Here is an 18684-nt window from a genome sequence, read left to right on the forward strand (position 1 = left end):
AAGCAAGTCATCCTCACCGCAAGGAACTGCTTTAAAAAGATGACACTACCACGCAAGGTTTCATAAATTTCACACATTTTTATTATGTGTCAAATATTTTACATCAGATGGACAGGTTTAAGACGTCCCTAAAGTACATTGTAAAATAGCCTGAGTCACTTCAGAAAGGTATTTCAGCAAAAATATCTACACTGAATTGAATCAGATATCGGTGTTTTCGGAGGAATTAACAAACTACTGGAGTTTGCGAGCTTTTTATAACTTCCGCAGTTATTTCTGCCACCTGCTGCTCTACACCCCACCCTCCCGGTAGACTGCCATGTACGTCACTTCCTGCATTTTAAATTGAGCCCGGCGGGCCCAGGGGCCGTTGATTGGTTGCTCGTGCAGCTGCGGCAACGTCACAGCCGTCCGCGACGATGGCCGAGCCTGGCGGCGACGCGAGCCTCTGGAACGGCGTTAGCGGCGGCAGGGGCTCGGGCTCGAGCCGGCACGAGAAGAGCCTGGGGCTGCTCACCACGCGCTTCGTGTCGCTGCTGCAAGAGGCGAAGGACGGGGTGCTGGACCTCAAGCAGGTCAGGTCGTGACGGGACGGGTCAGGCCCGGCCCCTGGGCAGGGCGGGGGCGGGGCCTGGGTGAGAAGCTCGCCGCCCCTGCCCCGCTTAACGCTGTGCCAGCTCCCTCCAGCCTAAATTCGTTAATTGCTTCATATCTGCGCACGGGATGCTAATCGTTGCAAACTGTAGGGCTCTTCAAAAGCGAGTCAGTCCTTTTAGTGTCACACGTTGTAGATTCGAAATAAACGTGATAGGTACAGTGAGAGTCACGCCACTTCGTGTATTACCAGCAGGCTGTTGAGAAGTAAACAGGGAAGGGTCAGCATTATTGAATTGCAAGCATACATAATATGGAAGATGGTGAAGAGTTGTAAGCCTTTGTTTTCCGGCTTCCAGAAATTGCGACCTCTTAAAACCAGATTCATTGAAGTACGTCATTATACCTTGCACATCTGTGTAGCAAAGTACTCAGTATTACAAAAGAAAACATTTGAAAAGTGTGTGATTAAACACACTGGATGACAGAGCTTAGATATTATGGGTGACCAAAAGTTTGGGCATGAGTAGTGCTTTAATTGGGAGGATCTAGAATAGAATTCTAAAATTGCAGAATCTCCATAGCTGATTACGGATTGAAGGTAGATAGGAGATGGAGTGTTTCATTTCCCCAACACTGTCACCTCTTCAATTCAGTTTGTACAAGCTGTAATGATATCTGGTGTGAGTGGACCTGGCAAAACACAAACTTTTGCTGAACAAGTTTTGGAGTAAGTGCAGTTTGATAGAACTATTGATGATACAAATCATAACAAAAACAGTATTTCATTTGCCCTGTCAAACTTGTGCTACCATTTATTATGATCTTGGTTGATCTTCTACCTCAAACCCTTTGATTCATTTGGTTCCACTGTTGATCTCAGTTTTGAATGCAGTCAATAGTGTGCCCTTCCAGGAGAGATAATTGTTGATGTTGAGCAAACCAATAAAAACCCACTCTTTCTGCAGCTGCTAAATCTTACTCCTTCGGTGCAATTACACCACTGAACACATGTTCTCCTTTTCAAAATTATTCACTCTATCACATCATCTCCAGTTACTCCCAACACTTTTCCCAAAGCACCTTCCCAAGCCAGTACGGAATTTGCAAAATGGGCTCTTTCATTACCTCCCCTGTCCAGGGTTCCAGATGCTCCAGATGCTCCACTGTAACTACCACGTTTATTACAAATCTACAACGTGTGACACTAAAAGGACTGACTCGCTTTTGAAGAGCATTAGTTTTGTGTATTTTCCAACACAAAGCAATCTGTTCCTTACTAAGAAATATAAGTCCCTTTCAGATGGTCACATTGTACACAGGCTATGTCACCTAGAATTTCAATTCTTCTTCCATTTCTTTATTCTCTTCAAATAAAGCTGCCCTGCCAGCTGGTTGCAGTACCAAAACTGCACATTCTTTACATCTCCATTGATGCACTGCAATGGCAGAAGCATAGAATGTGCTTAGCGTTGACTTACCTGCGTTTGTGCTGTGTGGCTGAACCACACCAAATTCAACAATGTTTTCAGATCATCCCGATCTTGGGGATCAAGATCCAGAACGTATTATCTATACGGCCCTCTGCAATTGAATATTTGACTTCTTACTCAGAAACCACGTTTAGAGCAGATCGGAGTCCTCTTCGTTTCTTCTGTGACCTTCAACACAGCTTCAACTCAGGGCCGTATGCTAGAACCCCTTTACACTCTTTGGTGACCTACCAAATCTCCTCAATGTCCTAGTGAAGTAGAGCCGCTGGTGTGCCTTCTTTGTGATGGCATCGGTGCCTGACCAGGTACTCCAACAAGGTCCGATGCTTTGTGACGGTTCATCTTTTTAAAAGATGTTGTGGCTCTGGTCTCTGAAACAGAGATCACAGGGTCACTATTTGCAATATTATTCTCTCTTTCAAAGCATGCATAAAATACATTGAGCTTGTCAAGGACTGAAGCATCACTAACAGTTATACAATTAGATTTTGCCTTCTCGAAAGTGAAAGCATGTAAGCCCTGCTGTACATCTGATTGTGTCTCAAGCTTCACTTTAAATTCCTTTTTCACTTTCACAATGACCTCCCATAAGCCATACTTGGACTTCTTGTAGGATTCTGGATCACCAGTCTCTATACCGCATTCTGGCCCTCAGCACACTGCAAATCTCCTGAGCATCTGGTTAGCAAGACTTGGTATACTCTATGCTAATAGAACTCTACTATTGAAAGGCTTAGATAGAGTGAATGTGGATGTTTCCTGTAGTGGGAGACTCCAAAGGGCACAGCCTCAGAATATAGGGGCATTGATTTAGAACAGATGAGGAAAAATTTCCTTAGCCAGAGGGTGGTGAATCTGTAGAATTTATTGCCACAGACTGTGCAGACTATGTCATTGGGTGTATTTAAGGCAAATGTTGATAGGTTCTTAATTAATCAGGGCATCAAAGGCTATGGGGGGAAGATAGGAGAATGGGGTTGAGAGGGATAATAAATCAGCCATTATGGAATGGCAGAGGAGACTTGATGGGCCAAATGGCCTAATTCTGCTCCTATGTCTTATGGTTCTTGAGAGCATTCACTCATAATTCAGGAATCAGCTGGTTTCCATCATGGACACAGCTCTCCCCACCAACAAGAGGCAAAGTCTCAGGTGGGTAAATCCATCATCAAACACACACACCATCCAGGCCATGCCTTCCTTTCAATACTACCATCAAGGCAGAAGGCACAGAGACCTGAAGATCCATACTGTAAGATTCAACTGTAACTGCTTCCCCACTGCCAATCAAGTTCTTGAACCAATCTGAGGTTTTTTTCCATCTACAAGGCTTGGGTTTAGGGTAAGGATTAGGAGTTTTGCTAGAAATACCGAGGAGGAACTTTTTCACCCAGAAGATGATTGGAATCTAGATCACATTGTCTGAGGGACAGGTGGAGGAAGAGACTCAAAACCTTTAAGTATATTGAGGAGTATTTGAATTGCCAGAACAGAGAAGGCAGCTGACCAAGTAAGGGATTATTCGAGATGGTTAGTTGATGGCCAGCAGGAACATGGGTGTCACATGACACTTGACATTCTGTAACTGAGTTATTTGATGAAAAAAGTCTTTCATTAGCATCAGCTGCCAAAAGGTCATCAGGACAACCTTAGGATGTATTTTTGTTTGACTGCCTGAAGCCTATGTGCCATTCACAGACATTCTGTAGAATGGCTGCAGCAGCAACGCGTCCAGGAGATTAGGTGCTGTGGAATCCTGTAGGAGGTGAACACAAGACATGGACTGGGTTAAGCACAATTCCACCCACTCATTTTTTGCAGATCACAACCATTGTTTGCATTCTTTTCCAGATAGTTGCTGTTGCTAATAAATTTATTCTCTTTTACTCTGGACAGTTCTGAGATACAACTCTGGCCTTCTACGTGATCACAAATCATGCATTTTGTTCTCCCCTCTTCACCCATCCACTCCTCTCCCTTGCTTCTTTACTTGCATAAAGACTTTAGCATCACTAATCTTTGCCACGGGTGAAGTATTAACAACTTGAAGCATTAACTTTTAGCATGAAGGATGTTTTGATATAGTTCACACAGTTTACTGTTACTGATTTGAAAATAATATACATACTTTACATATGCTGCCTGATCGGCTAGCTATTTCCAGATTTTCTATTAATATTTTTATTATTTGACTAACCTACAATTCGTACCAATTCATTTTGCAATTCATGTAGGAATTTAGGTGTGTATGGATCTTAATTTTAAGTCTAATAAAGTCCAGTTCATAAGCCCAGTGCTTACCTTTTGCTTATCTTTGATATGTTTATTTTCCACTTTGATTTATATTTGGGTTTCTAAAGTATCAGTGTGTATTATGTTGTTTACTGATAAATATTTCCCTGTTGAATTTATTTTGATGCCAAGTGAACCACCAAGTATTTTTGATAACCATGTTTTTAATATTTATTTACAGGCTGCTGATATACTTGCAGTAAGGCAGAAAAGAAGAATCTATGACATCACCAATGTATTAGAAGGAATTGGCTTAATTGAGAAGAAATCAAAAAACAGCATCCAGTGGAAGTGGGTTAAAGTAACAAAATATATTCTATATTTTAAATAATGTCATAGCGAGACATTGCATGGAAGCAAACTCTTCAATCCACCAAATCCACTCCAATCATCAACCATGCATCTACACGAATCCTACATTACAGCCATTTTTAAAATTATCCCCATGTTCCCTTTAACTGACTTTTTTAGAGCAGCTTGTGATCGAACACACTAGGGAACAGGCAATTCTGGACTGAGTTGAGTGTAATTAATCTTAAGGTAAAGGTACCCTTAGGAGGCAGTGATCATAAAATGGATAGAATTCACCCTGTTGCTTGAGAGGAAGGAGCTAAAGTTGGATGTATTCATATTACAGTTGAGTAAAGGAAACTACTGAGGCATGAGAGAGGAGGTGGCCAAATTTAGTTGGAAGGCAACACTAACGGATGATGATACAGCAGCAATAGTTTAAATTTCTGGTAATAATTCAGAAGATGCAGGGTTGATTTACCCAAAGAATAAGGTGACTGTGACTGAGGAGGGAAGTCAAAGACAGCATAAAAGCAAAAGAGAGGGCATACATTATAGCAATAGTTAGTGGGAAGCTAGAGGATTAGGACACTTTTAAAAACCAACAGAAGGCAACCTAAAAAGCAATAAGGAGAAAAAAGATAAAATATGAAGGTAAGCTAACCATTAATGTAAAAGAGGATATCAAAAGTTTTTTCTTCAGATAAATAGGGAGTCGAGGAGTCGAGAGGTAAAAGTGAACTACAGACCACTGGAAAATTATGCTGGGGAGGTAGTAATGGGGAACAGAAGAATGGTGGATCACTCAATAAGTATTTTGCATCAGTCTTCACTGTGGAAGACAGCAACAGCTCGCCACAAATTCAAGTATCAGGATAGAAGTGAGAGTAGTCACTATTACTAAAGAGAAGGTCCTTGGGAAGCTAAAAGGGTTGAAAGTGGGTAAGTCTTCTGGACCAGATATACTGCACTCTTAAGTTTTGAATGAGGTATGTAAAGAAATTGTGGATGCATTAGTAATGATCAAGAATCATAAGATTCTGGAAGACTGGAAAGTTGCAAATATCATGTCACTCTTTTAAGAAGGAGGCAAAAATAACGGGAAATTATCAGCCAGTCAGACTGACTTCGGTGGTCGGTAATATGTTGGGAGTCCATTATTAAGGTTGAGGTTCAGGGTATTTGGAGGCACATGATAAAACAGCCAGTGACTAGTGGTGTTTAGCAGGGGTCAGTATTGGGGCCACAATTTTTCACTTTTATATGTACATTGGAATGGATAGCTTTATGGTCGAGTTTGTAAATGATACAAAGGTAGGTAGAGGGGCAAGTAGTGCTGAGGGATCAGGAAGTCCGCAGAAGTACTTGGACAGATTAGGAAAGTGGGCAACAAAATGGCAGATGGAACATAGTGCAGAGAAATGTATGGCATGCACTTCCAACAGAAGGAATAAATGCATAGACTATTTTCTAAACCAAAGGCAAATTCAGAAATTGGAAGTGCAAAGGGACTTTGAAGTTCTAGTGCAGGTTAAGTCAGTGATAAGGAAGTCAAACCCAATTTTAGCACTCATTTTGAGGAGACTAGAATATAAAAGTGAGAATAATGGTGAAGTTTTATAAGGCATTGGTCATACCATATTTGGAGTATTATGAGCAGTTTTGGACCCCTTATCTAAGAAAAGATGTGCTGGCATTGGAGACAGTTCACAGAAGGTTTATGAAAATGATTCTGGGTTGATAGGGCTACTACCTGAGGAGCATTTGATGGCTCTTGGCCTGTACTCTTTGGAGTTTAGAAGAATGAGGGAGGATCTCATTGAAGCTTACTGAATATTTAAAGTCCAAGATGGTGGAGATATGGAAAGGATGTTTCCATTAGTGGGAGAGTCTCAGATTGAGAGGGAAAAATAACCAGGCATAATCAAATGGTGCAGCAAACAGGATGGGCCAAATGACCTAATACTGCTCCTATATGTTATGGTCTACATTATGTCTCCCAGATTCTACCACTCACTGACATACCAGGTGCAATATCCAATGACCTATAAACCTATTAGCTTACACAACTATAGGAGGAAACAGAAGCATTTAATCTCCACACAAACAATGCCCAAAACTAAGGTTGAACCTGGATCTCTGATCCTGTGAGACAGTAGTTTTACTAATTATGCCATTGAGTTACTCCTATAGTTTAGATTTGGATTCAGAGGGCATTGTTTGTAGTTTGTGCAGATTTTGAAAATGTAAACTGATAAAATTAAACCAATGTATGAATAATAAGACAAGTTAAGGCTTTAAAAGGGAAAGGAATGTAGTGGTTTATATTTAGTGATGAAGTAAAAAAGCAAGGATATTAGGTGGTTTATCAGCTTTAGCAAGAATTTCAAGGACTTGGACAAATAAGAAAACTGGAAATGATGCTGCTAGAATTACTGAGGTTTGCCTCTATTTTCTCTTCATTTTGGAGATCCAGCATCTGTAGTATTTTGCTTTTGATTACAAATTGGCTGTGATAGATTGGGCAATGTTGCAGCTTATACAGTGGATAGCCAGTGGCAATATTTGAAGAGTGCACGAATGAATTACAATAATCACTGTTCCCTGTTTAGGCCTTTAACATTTGAAAGGTTTCAGTGAGATTCCCCCATCATCCCAAGTTACAATGAGCACAGACCCAGAGCCATCAAACATTCCTCATATGATAATCCTTTCATTCCCAGAATCATCCTTGTGAACCTCCTCTGAACCCTTTCCAATGCCAGCACATCTTTTCTTGGATAAGGAGCCCAAAACTGTGCACAATACTCGAGGTAAGGCCTCACCAGTGCCTTATAAAGCCTCAGCATCACATCCCTGCTTTTATATTCTATACCTCTTGAAATGAATGTTAATATTGCAGTTGCCTTCCTCACTGCCGACTCAACCTGCAAGTTAATCTTTAGGGTTGCACGAGTCTCTCAAGTCCCTTTGCATCTCAGATTTAAACAGAGTAACGTGTACATTATTTTCAACAGTAAGAGAATATAGAAATATACAGCACACTACAGGCACTTCAGCCTACAATGTTGTGCCAACTATATAACCTACCTAGAATTTCCCTACCGCTTAGCCCTCTGTTTTTTCTAAGTTCCATGTACCTATCTAAGAATCTCTTAAAACACCGTTTTATCCGCCCACACCACTATCGCTGGTAGTGCATTCCATGCACCCACCACTATGTGTGAAAAATTTACCCCTGACAACCCCCTTGTACCTACTAACAAGCACCTTAAAACTATTCCCCCTCGTGTTAGCATTTCAGCACTGGGAAACAGGCTCTAACTATCCACATGATCAATGCCTCTCTTCATGTTATACATCTCAATCAGGTCACTTCTCATCCTCCATTGCTCCAAAGAGAAAAGGCCAAGTTCACTTAACCTACTCTTATAAGGCACACTCTCCAATCCAGGCAACATCCTTGTAAATCCCCTCTGCCATTTTTGTGTAGTATTCACACTCTTCCTGTAGTGAGGTGACCAAAACTGAATACAGTATTCCAAGTGGGGTCTAAGTAAGGTATTGTATAGCTTTAACATTACCTCACGGCTCTTGAACTCAACCCCATGGTTGATGAAGGCCACACACCATACACCTTCTTAACAGCACTGTCAACTTGTGCAGCCGGTTTGAGTGTCATATGGACAGGGGTCCCAAGATCTCCCTGATCCTCCACTCTGCCAAGAGTCTTGCCATTAATATTATATCCTGTCTTCAAATTTGACCTACCAAAATGAACCACTTATTTGAGTTGAACTCCATCTGCCACTTAAAGCAGAACATCTCACCTATCAGTTCTGCCTTTAATCCTTCTTGTGGCACTTGCTGACTGGCTGCCATCACCTTTAGCTATTCTTTTATTTTTTAAAACCTGATTACGGTGTTAACTTTTAGTCAAATCTGACTGTCCCTTGGAGTAGAATCTACCAATCTAGGATGTTGATTCAGACATTTACATGTTCCACCTGAGCATATAAACATCAACCAAACTGTTCTGTGAATTTAATTTGTTATTATGGAATGTAACTCAGAAGTTTCATTGAGTCAGAAAATCCTAAAATGTAACAAATATATATTTTCTCCATTTCCTCCAGCTTGCCAATGCAAACTGGTTTCAAAACATGTATAATTGGTAACTTTGGAAACGTGTATACTGCTTATTTATTCAGATTAATGGGTGATTCCTCTTTTATTTGATTTATTAAACAATATTTATAAGTGAGCACAATTGTAATAAATTTTCCATTATGTGTTGCGGGATTCAATACACAAGTATGTGTAATTAACATTTGTTTGTCTTTTAGATTGTCAATGATGACATTAATTTGAAAAGTTCATTTTCTAATACAAGTACAGTGTAATTATAAATTTTTGTGTTGAATGAAAGTACACCTTTCACAGATGTGATAAAATCAATGATCAGCTGCAGTCAGGGTAAATATTTTTTTCTCTTTTAATAGGGGTGTTGGTCCTGGTTGCAATACTAAGGAAGTCATTGATCGATTGAGATACCTAAAGGCAGAAATTGAAGAACTGGAATCAAAGGAGAAAGAACTAGATCAACAGAAAATGTGGCTACAGCAGAGTATTGAGAACATAACTGACAGTACACATAATAATAGATATCCTTTCTTTCTGAGATAAGTTCTAAATTAGTAATGATAGAGACTAATATTAGATCTTAAATTATGTTTTATACAGATAATCTGAGATCTGAAACAGATTAGGAAACTAGTAGTATAGCAGGAAGATACTTCTACCTGTATCTTACTTAAAGATAGGATGGCACAGCTGGTAAAGCTGCTGTCTCAGTGACATAACCCAGGGTTATTCCTGACCTCCAGTGCTGCCTGTGTGGAGTTTGCATGTTCTTCCTGTAATCACACATCTCAAAATCAAACTGGTTAGTAGGTTATTTAGTCACTGTAAATTGGCCTAATGTAGATTGGTGGTAGAATCTGGGGACAGTTGGTGTTAATGTAGGGAGAATACTATGAGCACCACAGTGGCATAGTCATTGGTACAACACTATTACAGCTTAGGTTGTCGGGAGTTCAATCCCAGGAGTCTCTGTACACCCTCCCCGTGGAGTGCTGGGTTTTCTCCGGGTGCTCTGGTTTCTTCCCACAGACCAAAGACATATCAGATAGGTGAATTGGTCATTGTAAATTGTCCTGTGATTAGGTAAGGGTTAAACGGGGGTTGTCAGGTGTTGGATGGCATGACTCAAAAGGCCAGTAGGGCCTATTCCATGCTGTATCTCTAAATAAAGATAAGTAAAGTAAAATAATAAAGTAGGATTAGTATAACTGGATGGAACAGATTTGGTAGGCAATAAGGACTATTTCCATGCTCTATGGCTCTATGACTGTGATTATCATTTATCTTTTTCCTTATCTGTTTTACATTGGCATATACAACTCATGAAGATGTCTGCAATTGCTTTCAAGGTTCGTTAATTTTCTGCTATCCTGAGAATCCCAATCTCTTCCCCATCCACCTGCTCCATTTCCTGCCGAGCATTGCTTGTACTTGTTCAGCATGTTCCCAAGCAGTGCCATGGTGGTAATGATCCAGGGACCACTTCCCATTTCCTCCATGCCTTTTTAGGAGATATGTATTCCCCTGAGCATCACCCCTGTACTGTTGGATTTTTATGTGAACAGTGCTTTTGCAAAACCAATGTGAATACTAACAGAATGAATGGCTATCATACTTTGCCATCTGTATTGGTAACTTTTATCCCTTCAGCTACAGTTTTTTACTATATTAGTAAGTGATCTTCAAGAGTTTTACCTTTGTGGGCTAAAAAGGTTTTAACTATAGGAACAAAAAATAGATTATTTCTCTAATTTGTCTAAATCTTGTCAATACTTGAAGTTTAAGGTTTTGGCGGTAATGAAGCACTTAGAGATCTTTTCCAAACTCTTCAATCCCACAAAATTTAATTATGATAGCAATGAAGTTCATTGGCAAATAGAACAAGTTCTGTGGCTTTTAGATCTTTATTTTCAAGATCTTCAGTTTAAAGAGTCTAATAGTACTAATACAATAATGTACTATGAAATACAGAAGTGCATTTAAAATGTAATTTCTGTGCATATTTAAGTAGTTTGAGGTAATTGGGTCAAATGGCTTACATTGGAGGAATCGAAACATTCATTATTTTTATGTTTCCTTGAAACACAGGCAGAAGTTTTTTTTTGGATGGCACATAAGAATCTGAAGTTAAAAAAAAAGGAAAAGATATTGCAGAGAAATGCTTGAATCCTCCTGTAGTTCACAGGAGTGACTTTGCTTTTGGGAAATTTAAGAATTAATTAATTTAGAATTGATAGATGAAGTCTGTATTCCTTCCAATTTTATTTTATTCCTTTAAATATTTAAAAAATTTTGTGACATTCACAAAGTTTTTGTTGTCTAAGTGGAAGTTCTCAAACCTTTGTAGAGTAGTTTTAAATTACCGTGTTTAATAAACTTTTTATCTACAGTATTTATATAGGTATAGTAGAAGCTTGATTCAGACACTGAATTCATAAGAAACAAAGTACTAATTCGTTCATGGTTTCATAACAGGTGATACACTTCTTGCCATCCAGGCCCCTTCTGGTACACAACTAGAAGTTCCAACTCCTGAAGTGGTATGTTTCATCGTAGTCAAGTGCTTCTCTTTTAATTGTAGGCATTTGCATTAAAGTTTTAAGGTGGGGTGGCAACAATATGTATTCTGGTTTTTACATTTTTATGTTATGAGGAGTATTTTTAGGACACACTTCATAATAGGCAATGTGAAGTTAAATTTCCTGTTTGTTTATTCCTGATTTATTTGTCTCTTCATTATTACCAGGCTACTTTAATAAGTCACAATGTTTTCTTTAATATAACTCAAATTATAACATCTGCTTCCTTGTGAAATACTGTTACAGGTTTAATTTGTATAAACCTGAATAACCTGCTTGTCTATGGGCCAGAAAATCATAAATTCAAATGTACTATTCTTCCAATGAGCTGTTGATCTCTTGTTTTTGTAACTGATCCAGTGAATGTTAAGTTCCCACGAGACTATTTGAAGGAGTTTTCTTAGTCCAGCCTCATTAAACTCATTATCTTGCTGTTTGTCATATTACTGTTTGCATGATTTGCTGGCCTTCACACCATTCCTTTTGCATGCTGAGACATAACTCTTGCTCTAAGTTCTGCATTATGAGTTTGTGGGGACAGTTTTACTATTAAAGAGGGAACCACAGTTTGGCTCAATTTATGAATAAGGAAGTGTATGTAGAAGCACATTAGGAACAAAATGAATATTGGTTTTTAAGTTTTATTTTGACATTGTATCAGCACAACTCCAGTATTGGTTGTAGTCAGACTCTGGAAATGAAGTCAGATGCTGATAAATATATTTTTAAATGTACATTGTTTCTTAAAGTGCTTCAAATTGAATTGACTTTATTTCTTATATCCTTCACATACATGAGGAGTAAAAACCTTTACGTTACTTCTATCTAAATGTGCAATGCACAATCATAGTAATTTATGAAATAGAACGGTCAATGTAATACAGAGTACACTTAAATCAGCGTGAGTTCATCAGACTGATGGCCTGGTGGAAGAAGCTGTCCCAGAGGCTGTTGGTCCTGGCTTTTATGCTGCAGTACCACTTCCTGGACGGTAGCAGCTGGAATAGATTGTGGTTAGGATGGCTTGAGTCCTCAATGATCCTACGGGCCCTTTTTACACACCTGTCCTTGTAAATGTCCTGAAGTAATGGAAGTTCATAACTACAGGTGTGTTGGGCTGTCCGCTCCACTCTCTGCAGGAGTCCTGCGATTAAGGGAGGTACAATTCCCATACCAGGCAGTGATGCAGCCAGTCAGGATGCTCTCAGTTGTGCCCGTGTAGGAAGTTCTTAGGATTTGGGGGCCCATACCAAACTTCCTCAACCGTCTGAGGTGGAAGAGGCACTGTTGTGCCTTTCTCACCACACAGCTGGTGTGTACAGGTTGTGAGGTCCTCAGTGATGTGGATGCTGAGTAATAGATGGTGAAGCATGAAACTTCGTAAAGATAGATTATTAGCATGGAGAAAGTATTTTGTGTTTATATGTTGCATTATCATTTAAAGTTGGCGCGTGGCCTAGTGCGCAAGGCATCAGACTAGTAACCTGAAGGTCACTGGTTCGAGCCTCAGCTGAGGCAGCGTGTTTGTGTCCTTGAGTAAGGCACTTAACAACACATTGCTCTGCGACGTCACCGGTGCCAAGCTGCATGGGTCCTAGTGCCCTTCCCTTGGACAACTTCGGTGGCGTGGAGAGGGGAAGGCCTGCTTGGGCAACTGTCGGTCTCCCATACAACCCTGCCCAGGCCTGCGCCCTGGAAACTCCAGGCACAGATCCATGGTCTCTCAAGACCGACGGATGCCACCATCATTTAAGGTCCAACTTTAAAAAGAAATTAATGTCAATATCAAAGTTAAATGATTCCCGAATTTGTTTGATATAGATTTTGTTTAATAGATGCAACAGAGTCCTTTATCATTTGCTTCAAAAATGCCTTTTGGTATCTTTGAGTCCTTCAACTAACAGTCTGTTTATAGGAGAGCAGTGCAAATATTTTTTAATACTGTTCTGCTTCTGCAGATTAGATTAATGCATGACCCATTTTCACTGGATATGTGATAAATATATCATCTAAGATTATTAGAGTGATGGGCTTATTCAAAGATGATGTAAGCATCAAGCTTGCTTTGGTGTCTTCAGATGCACAAAAGATTTAACCAGCACCTCTTTTTTGTGCTTGGTGTATAAAATTGAAAAAGATATGTATTTTTAAATTTAATTTAAAAATTTATGTTCTTTTCCTAATAAAAGGGACCAAACGGAGAAAAGAAGTACCAGATTAATTTGAAGAGTCAATCAGGACCCATTCATGTTGTTCTCATTAATAAAGAGTCTAAGTGCTCGAAGCCTGTTGTGTTTCCAGTTCCTCCACCAGATGATCTAATGCAGCAACAGCAAGGTCCTGGAATGCCCTCAACCTCACAAAAATTCCCTTGGACCCCACTTCCAAACCAAGTTGCCTCATTAAAGGAATCAAACGTTGCTCAGGTTCCATTATCTCGGCCTTCTTCTGGTAAGTGGTAGATTGTTAGTGCCATGTTTTAGTTATATGTACAAAAATAAAAACCTTCAAAAATAAAAATTTTCATTTGGATATGTCTTGTGTCTTTCAGTATAAAACTGAATTAGTTGCCTCATTGTGTTAAGGAAAAATTATGTATTTTTCCTGTTTGTTGATTTAAATGTTATAACTTTTAAAATCAGATTGTGGCATCCAGTTACCTAGTATTGCACCGGAAGCCCCATATTTGAACCTGCCAGATACACCAGAGGTTTACAGAGGGATGACAACTGAATCACTACAGAATATTCGGGAGCAAAATGGATTGCAGTCACTTCTTCCAATAGATGTTCTCAAATATCCCTCAACATCATGTGAACAAATAAAGATGGGAGAGTCAAATGGTAAGAAAAACAATAAGGTGTTGTGGCATTCACAATATGAGATATGTGAAGCACAAATAGTGCCTATAACTTACTGCTGTTTGATTGTTTCTGCTTTGATTTTTCACTGTCAGGAATGTCTCAACATCATCTTTGCTCCACTTCAGAGGTTTAGCAAAAGTTGTAACCAGTTCATGTTCTTAGACTGCAAAAAACATAAGAACTTCATGCATTAATCTAAACAGAATAGGAACAAATGTACTTTCCTCCACAATGAAAGAATTACCACTGATGGTAATTATTTAATGCCTTTAAAGAGATTGCTGGCTGAGGATGTGTTGGCTGGCACAGAATCTTCTGTTGTTCACCGGCTCTGACTAGAAGTAACTGCAAAATATTGATGAATAGGCAGCACCTGTGAAATACCCAGTAGGAGTTGCAATCCTCAAGGTTGTTCAGTAAATATACTAGAAAAATTGTATTGATTATTAGTATTAAATTGGCTTTTTATGACAGTGCTGCTCCCAATGCTAGTCAGGCTTGATGGCAATAGCTGGGTGCTATTGTCAAAGTTAACATTAGCTTCCATAGTACAAGCTGTACAAATTGCAAATTAGATTTTTCTAATTTGTTACCTGTAGGTAAGTGTGAATGTCTGTGATATTGCAGATAAGTGCATTTAAATTCAGGACAATATCTTTTTTTTAATCAGAACCAGAATCAGGTTTACTATTACTGGCGTATGTCGTGAAATTTGTTAACTTTGCGGCAGCAGTAAAATGCAATCCATGATAAATATAGAGAAAAAGAATTAAAGTATGTTTATGTCAAGTAATTAAAATAAGTAGGGCAAAAACAGTAATGAAAAAAGTAGTGAGGTAGTGTTTATGGGTTCAACGTCCATTTAGAAATTGGATCTCGGGGCTGTTCCTGATTCACTGAGTGTGTGCCTTCAGGCTTCTGTACCTCCTTGATGGTAAGAATGAGAAGAAGGCATGTAATGGGTGGTTGAGGTCCTTAGTGATGGACGCCTCCTTTCTGAGGCACCACTCCTTGAAGATGTATCGCATACTACAGAGGCTAGTACCAATGATGACTAATTTTACAACTGTTGGTAGCCTTTTTCTTTCAAAGTATTGAAATGTGTGCAACTCATGGCATCCAAGTGAAAGTTTTTTTCAATTTTATTCTATTTTCTGCCTCTTAGTTTTTAAATTTGTCGAGTGCCAAATTACTTTAAGAGATTTAGAGTACGAATGTAAGAGATTACTTTGGCCTATCTTGCCAGCTTCATTAACTTCAGCTGACTGTTGTGATAGAGAATCATTCTTGACAAAACTTGTCCTAACCCTGAGAGCTAAGTGTTGAGGGAAAGAATCCTTTGGTGTAAAAATACAATGTGTTGAGAGTTCTTTGCCATTGGAAACTTACAGTTACTCTGCTGTTATACTTCGTTTTTCACAATACCTGAAAAGCTATATTTTTATTTTAGCTACTCTTGATGGAGATATAATGGATGAATTTATATCATCAGATGGTAAGTTTATTTTATTGATTACTGCCATGAAACTTGGCTTTCCTGTTTTAAAGGTCATCATAAACTTTAGCAAATAATATTCTCCAAATTCCATTTTTGATTACTCAGCAAGATAATACACCAAAAAGAACTAATTTTTAATAGTAACAGTTAAATGAAATCCACCCTGTTGTTAGTAAGATGTAATTTTTTAATCAGTGTACTTGGCAAGGGGAAGTCAGAATGAGACTCATTGAACAAAAGCATGAGGATACAAATCATGGGACAACTTCAAGTTGTTACATTCAAGGAAACCATGAGGATTTATCAGATGTATACAATTATTCTGTTCCCTTTCAAATCCAAACTTACGGTGAGGACCTCATTTGTTCAACCTCTACATACCAAAATAGTCCAGATCATGAAATACAAACAATTCTCAAATACAGGGAAAGAACTGGGGAATGTGACTAACTAGTTTGGTATTCAGAAGAGCTGGAGCTAACTGACTTGCCTTGTGAGAAAAGGTTGGACCAGTTATGCCGCCATACATTTGAAATGTATAACATTCTGAGGGGTCTTGATGCAATGCAAAGATAATGGTTTTTCTTGTGGGAGAATCTAGAACCAGTGATTACTTTTCAGAAAATAAGAGCTTAATCATTTAAACCATAGATTAAGTGGGATTTTTTTTTTCAAAGGCTCTTTCTGAAAGGGTAGTGGGAGCAGAATCTTTGGAAGAATTTTTAAGGGAATGGTAGATTGGTTCTTAGTAAAAGGAATGAAAAGTAGGGATGCAAGAATGTGTAAATAGATCAGGTGTAATCTTATTTAATAGTGAGACAGGCTCATGGACAAGGTGGCCTACTTTTGCTCATAATTCTAATGTTTGTATGAGTGGATCACTGTGACCTTCACCCTTAGGGAATGCTATACATTTTTAGTAGCCATCACTGTTAGGGATAGATCCTCCTACTTAAGTGGCTGCAAACAACAATGCTGAGCAGAGATACCGTTGGAGTCACAGTATAATCCATACTCTAATCAACCTTCAATAATTTTTTCACTATTTAATATTTACAACCTGCATTCCTTTCAAAGGGAGAGTAGTAGCATCCAAGCAAATTAAGCCAGCTGAGTGTAATGGAATTATGGAATTTGGGAATTACAAGGTCCAGCTCAAATACATCAGAAATGCTGAATCTGTGTATATCCATGAGACTCAAAAATTAATATTGGCCATGCGGGCAAATAACTTTTAGGATTCTGCAACAGAAATACCCCAGATTGAAAGAAATAAAGCAAAAAAAATCTTAATATTTTGGAGTTATTTACAACAGGTGACTAACGTTTGGAATTGACTTTTAAACATTGGTTTTCCCCCAATAATGAGCTCTGTTTTTCTGACAGTGTTTCCTCTCCTTCGACTTTCTCCTCCACCAGCTGATGAATACAGTTTCAACCTGGATGAAAATGAAGGTGTCTGTGATCTTTTTGATGTGCAGATTTTGAATTGTCGATTTTAACCAACGTCACACACAGTCTAAGATGTCAAATCTACCTCTAGACCACCAGTCATCCTTCAGAAACTACATTATCCAACTTGTGAAGTTCTGTATAGCATTTTCAAGACAAAAAGTTTAAGGTTCCGGAAATTGTGTCCTTTTATATGTTTAAGTCTTACGTGGACATTTTTATACAGTGGTTCAGTTTGTTTTATAACACTGCCAGGTGGCGCACAATAGAATCTCTTACAATTGAATGTAATACTGCCAAGGAATAGTGTCCTTTATGTTATTACAAAAGTATTTGCTTCACGAATGACTTTTCTGCTACCCTTTTAAATAGGGTAGCAGAAAGAAGTGATTTTTTTTCATACACTGCACACTTTAAGTGCCTTTTGATTCTTGCACTTTAGGAGCAATTCTTGTTTTGTAATAATGGACAGGGAAACCTGCCTTATCTTAGAATTGAAATAGGTAGTCTCCTAATATGCTGTTAGTTGACCACAAGCTGTGTTTTCTCTTCAAGACCTTAGACCAATTTCACTATACTTCTATTAATCCAGCGCATTTTTAGATCAGAGGAGGAGTATGTTTTAGGGCAAGATATTTGAAAACTGAATGTGCCCACGAGATCTAACACTAACCATCTGGAATGTTTTTCATTCCCACAACTTACACTAAACTCTACTGGTGAGTAGGATTCATGTCAATATGATTAATCAGTGATTGGATTATAACAAATATGGAATAAATAGATTTGTGTTTTAGTAGCTTATTGCTAATTATGCAAATAACTTCAAATTTGGCCTATCTCCTCCAGTTTTCGGTTGGATTTGTGAAATAACTTTGATAACTAGTTGATCTAAAGTGATTGTTTGGGCTTAACTACATCTTGCAAAATGTTTACATTTGCATTTTGTACATGGATAAAGTTGTCCATTGCAGTGCCTATAACATAGAATTACAAGCAGGGAAGTTCTTTGTATTACTCAGTATTTTATTGACCAAAGTTGTGTTCTTTTTTCAAATAAAAGATAAAACTTTCATTCTCTGCTTTTGGAATCGTAGTCCATTTTTAGAAAGAATCACAGTGGTGCACAGGATTACCATTGTCACTGGTATCACACAGTGGACAAGAATTTTAGTATTTCAGCTCTATGTTATGGTCCAGATAAGTTAAAATCATTTGTCATAGCTGATATATTTACAGTGTTATAACTTTCATTTTGCTTCTAATGTCCAATAATAATGCATATAAGTTCCTTTTAAAATGATGGATAGTTCATCTGTCTCATTCTCTGTCAAATCAAAATAGCCCTCAAATATAGTCCAGTGATAATTCTGCTTGCAGTTTTCTATATTAGTCATAGTACACTACAGCACAGAAGTGGGGCCATTTATCTAGTCTGTGTTAAACATTTAGTCTGCCTAGTCCCATAGCCCTGTATA

The 18684-nt window shown here is 38.5% G+C and overlaps 1 protein-coding gene across 2 annotated transcripts; it reads left to right on the forward strand.

Moving 5' to 3' along the window:
- The first annotated feature begins 370 nt into the window (after positions 1–370).
- LOC140727021 (transcription factor E2F5-like) lies at positions 371–18286 on the forward strand. 2 transcript variants are annotated; one of them, XM_073044193.1, is made up of 9 exons: positions 371–575; positions 4561–4670; positions 9173–9334; positions 10119–10162; positions 11289–11353; positions 13582–13843; positions 14035–14235; positions 15707–15751; positions 17174–18286. In XM_073044193.1, the coding sequence occupies exons 1-9, from the start codon at positions 420–422 to the stop codon at positions 17254–17256; spliced, it is 1128 nt and encodes a 375-aa protein (XP_072900294.1). In that variant the 5' UTR covers positions 371–419; the 3' UTR covers positions 17257–18286. The 2 variants fall into 2 exon arrangements, with proteins under 2 accessions (XP_072900294.1, XP_072900285.1); XM_073044184.1 differs by having other exon boundaries at positions 373–575; positions 17141–18286.
- Positions 18287–18684: the final 398 nt, after the last annotated feature.

The sequence above is a fragment of the Hemitrygon akajei genome, chromosome 1, assembly GCF_048418815.1.
Source record: "Hemitrygon akajei chromosome 1, sHemAka1.3, whole genome shotgun sequence".
Classification (NCBI taxonomy): Eukaryota; Metazoa; Chordata; class Chondrichthyes; order Myliobatiformes; family Dasyatidae; genus Hemitrygon; species Hemitrygon akajei.

Coding starts and splice junctions, on each gene's coding strand:
- LOC140727021 (XM_073044184.1), top strand. CDS start 420: ATGGCCGAGCCTGGCGGCGACGCGAGCCTCTGGAACGGCGTTAGCGGC. Junction 9,335..10,118: donor GACAGTACACATAATAATAG/ATATCCTTTCTT, acceptor TATCTGTTTTAC/ATTGGCATATACAACTCATG. Junction 14,236..15,706: donor AAAGATGGGAGAGTCAAATG/GTAAGAAAAACA, acceptor TTTTTATTTTAG/CTACTCTTGATGGAGATATA.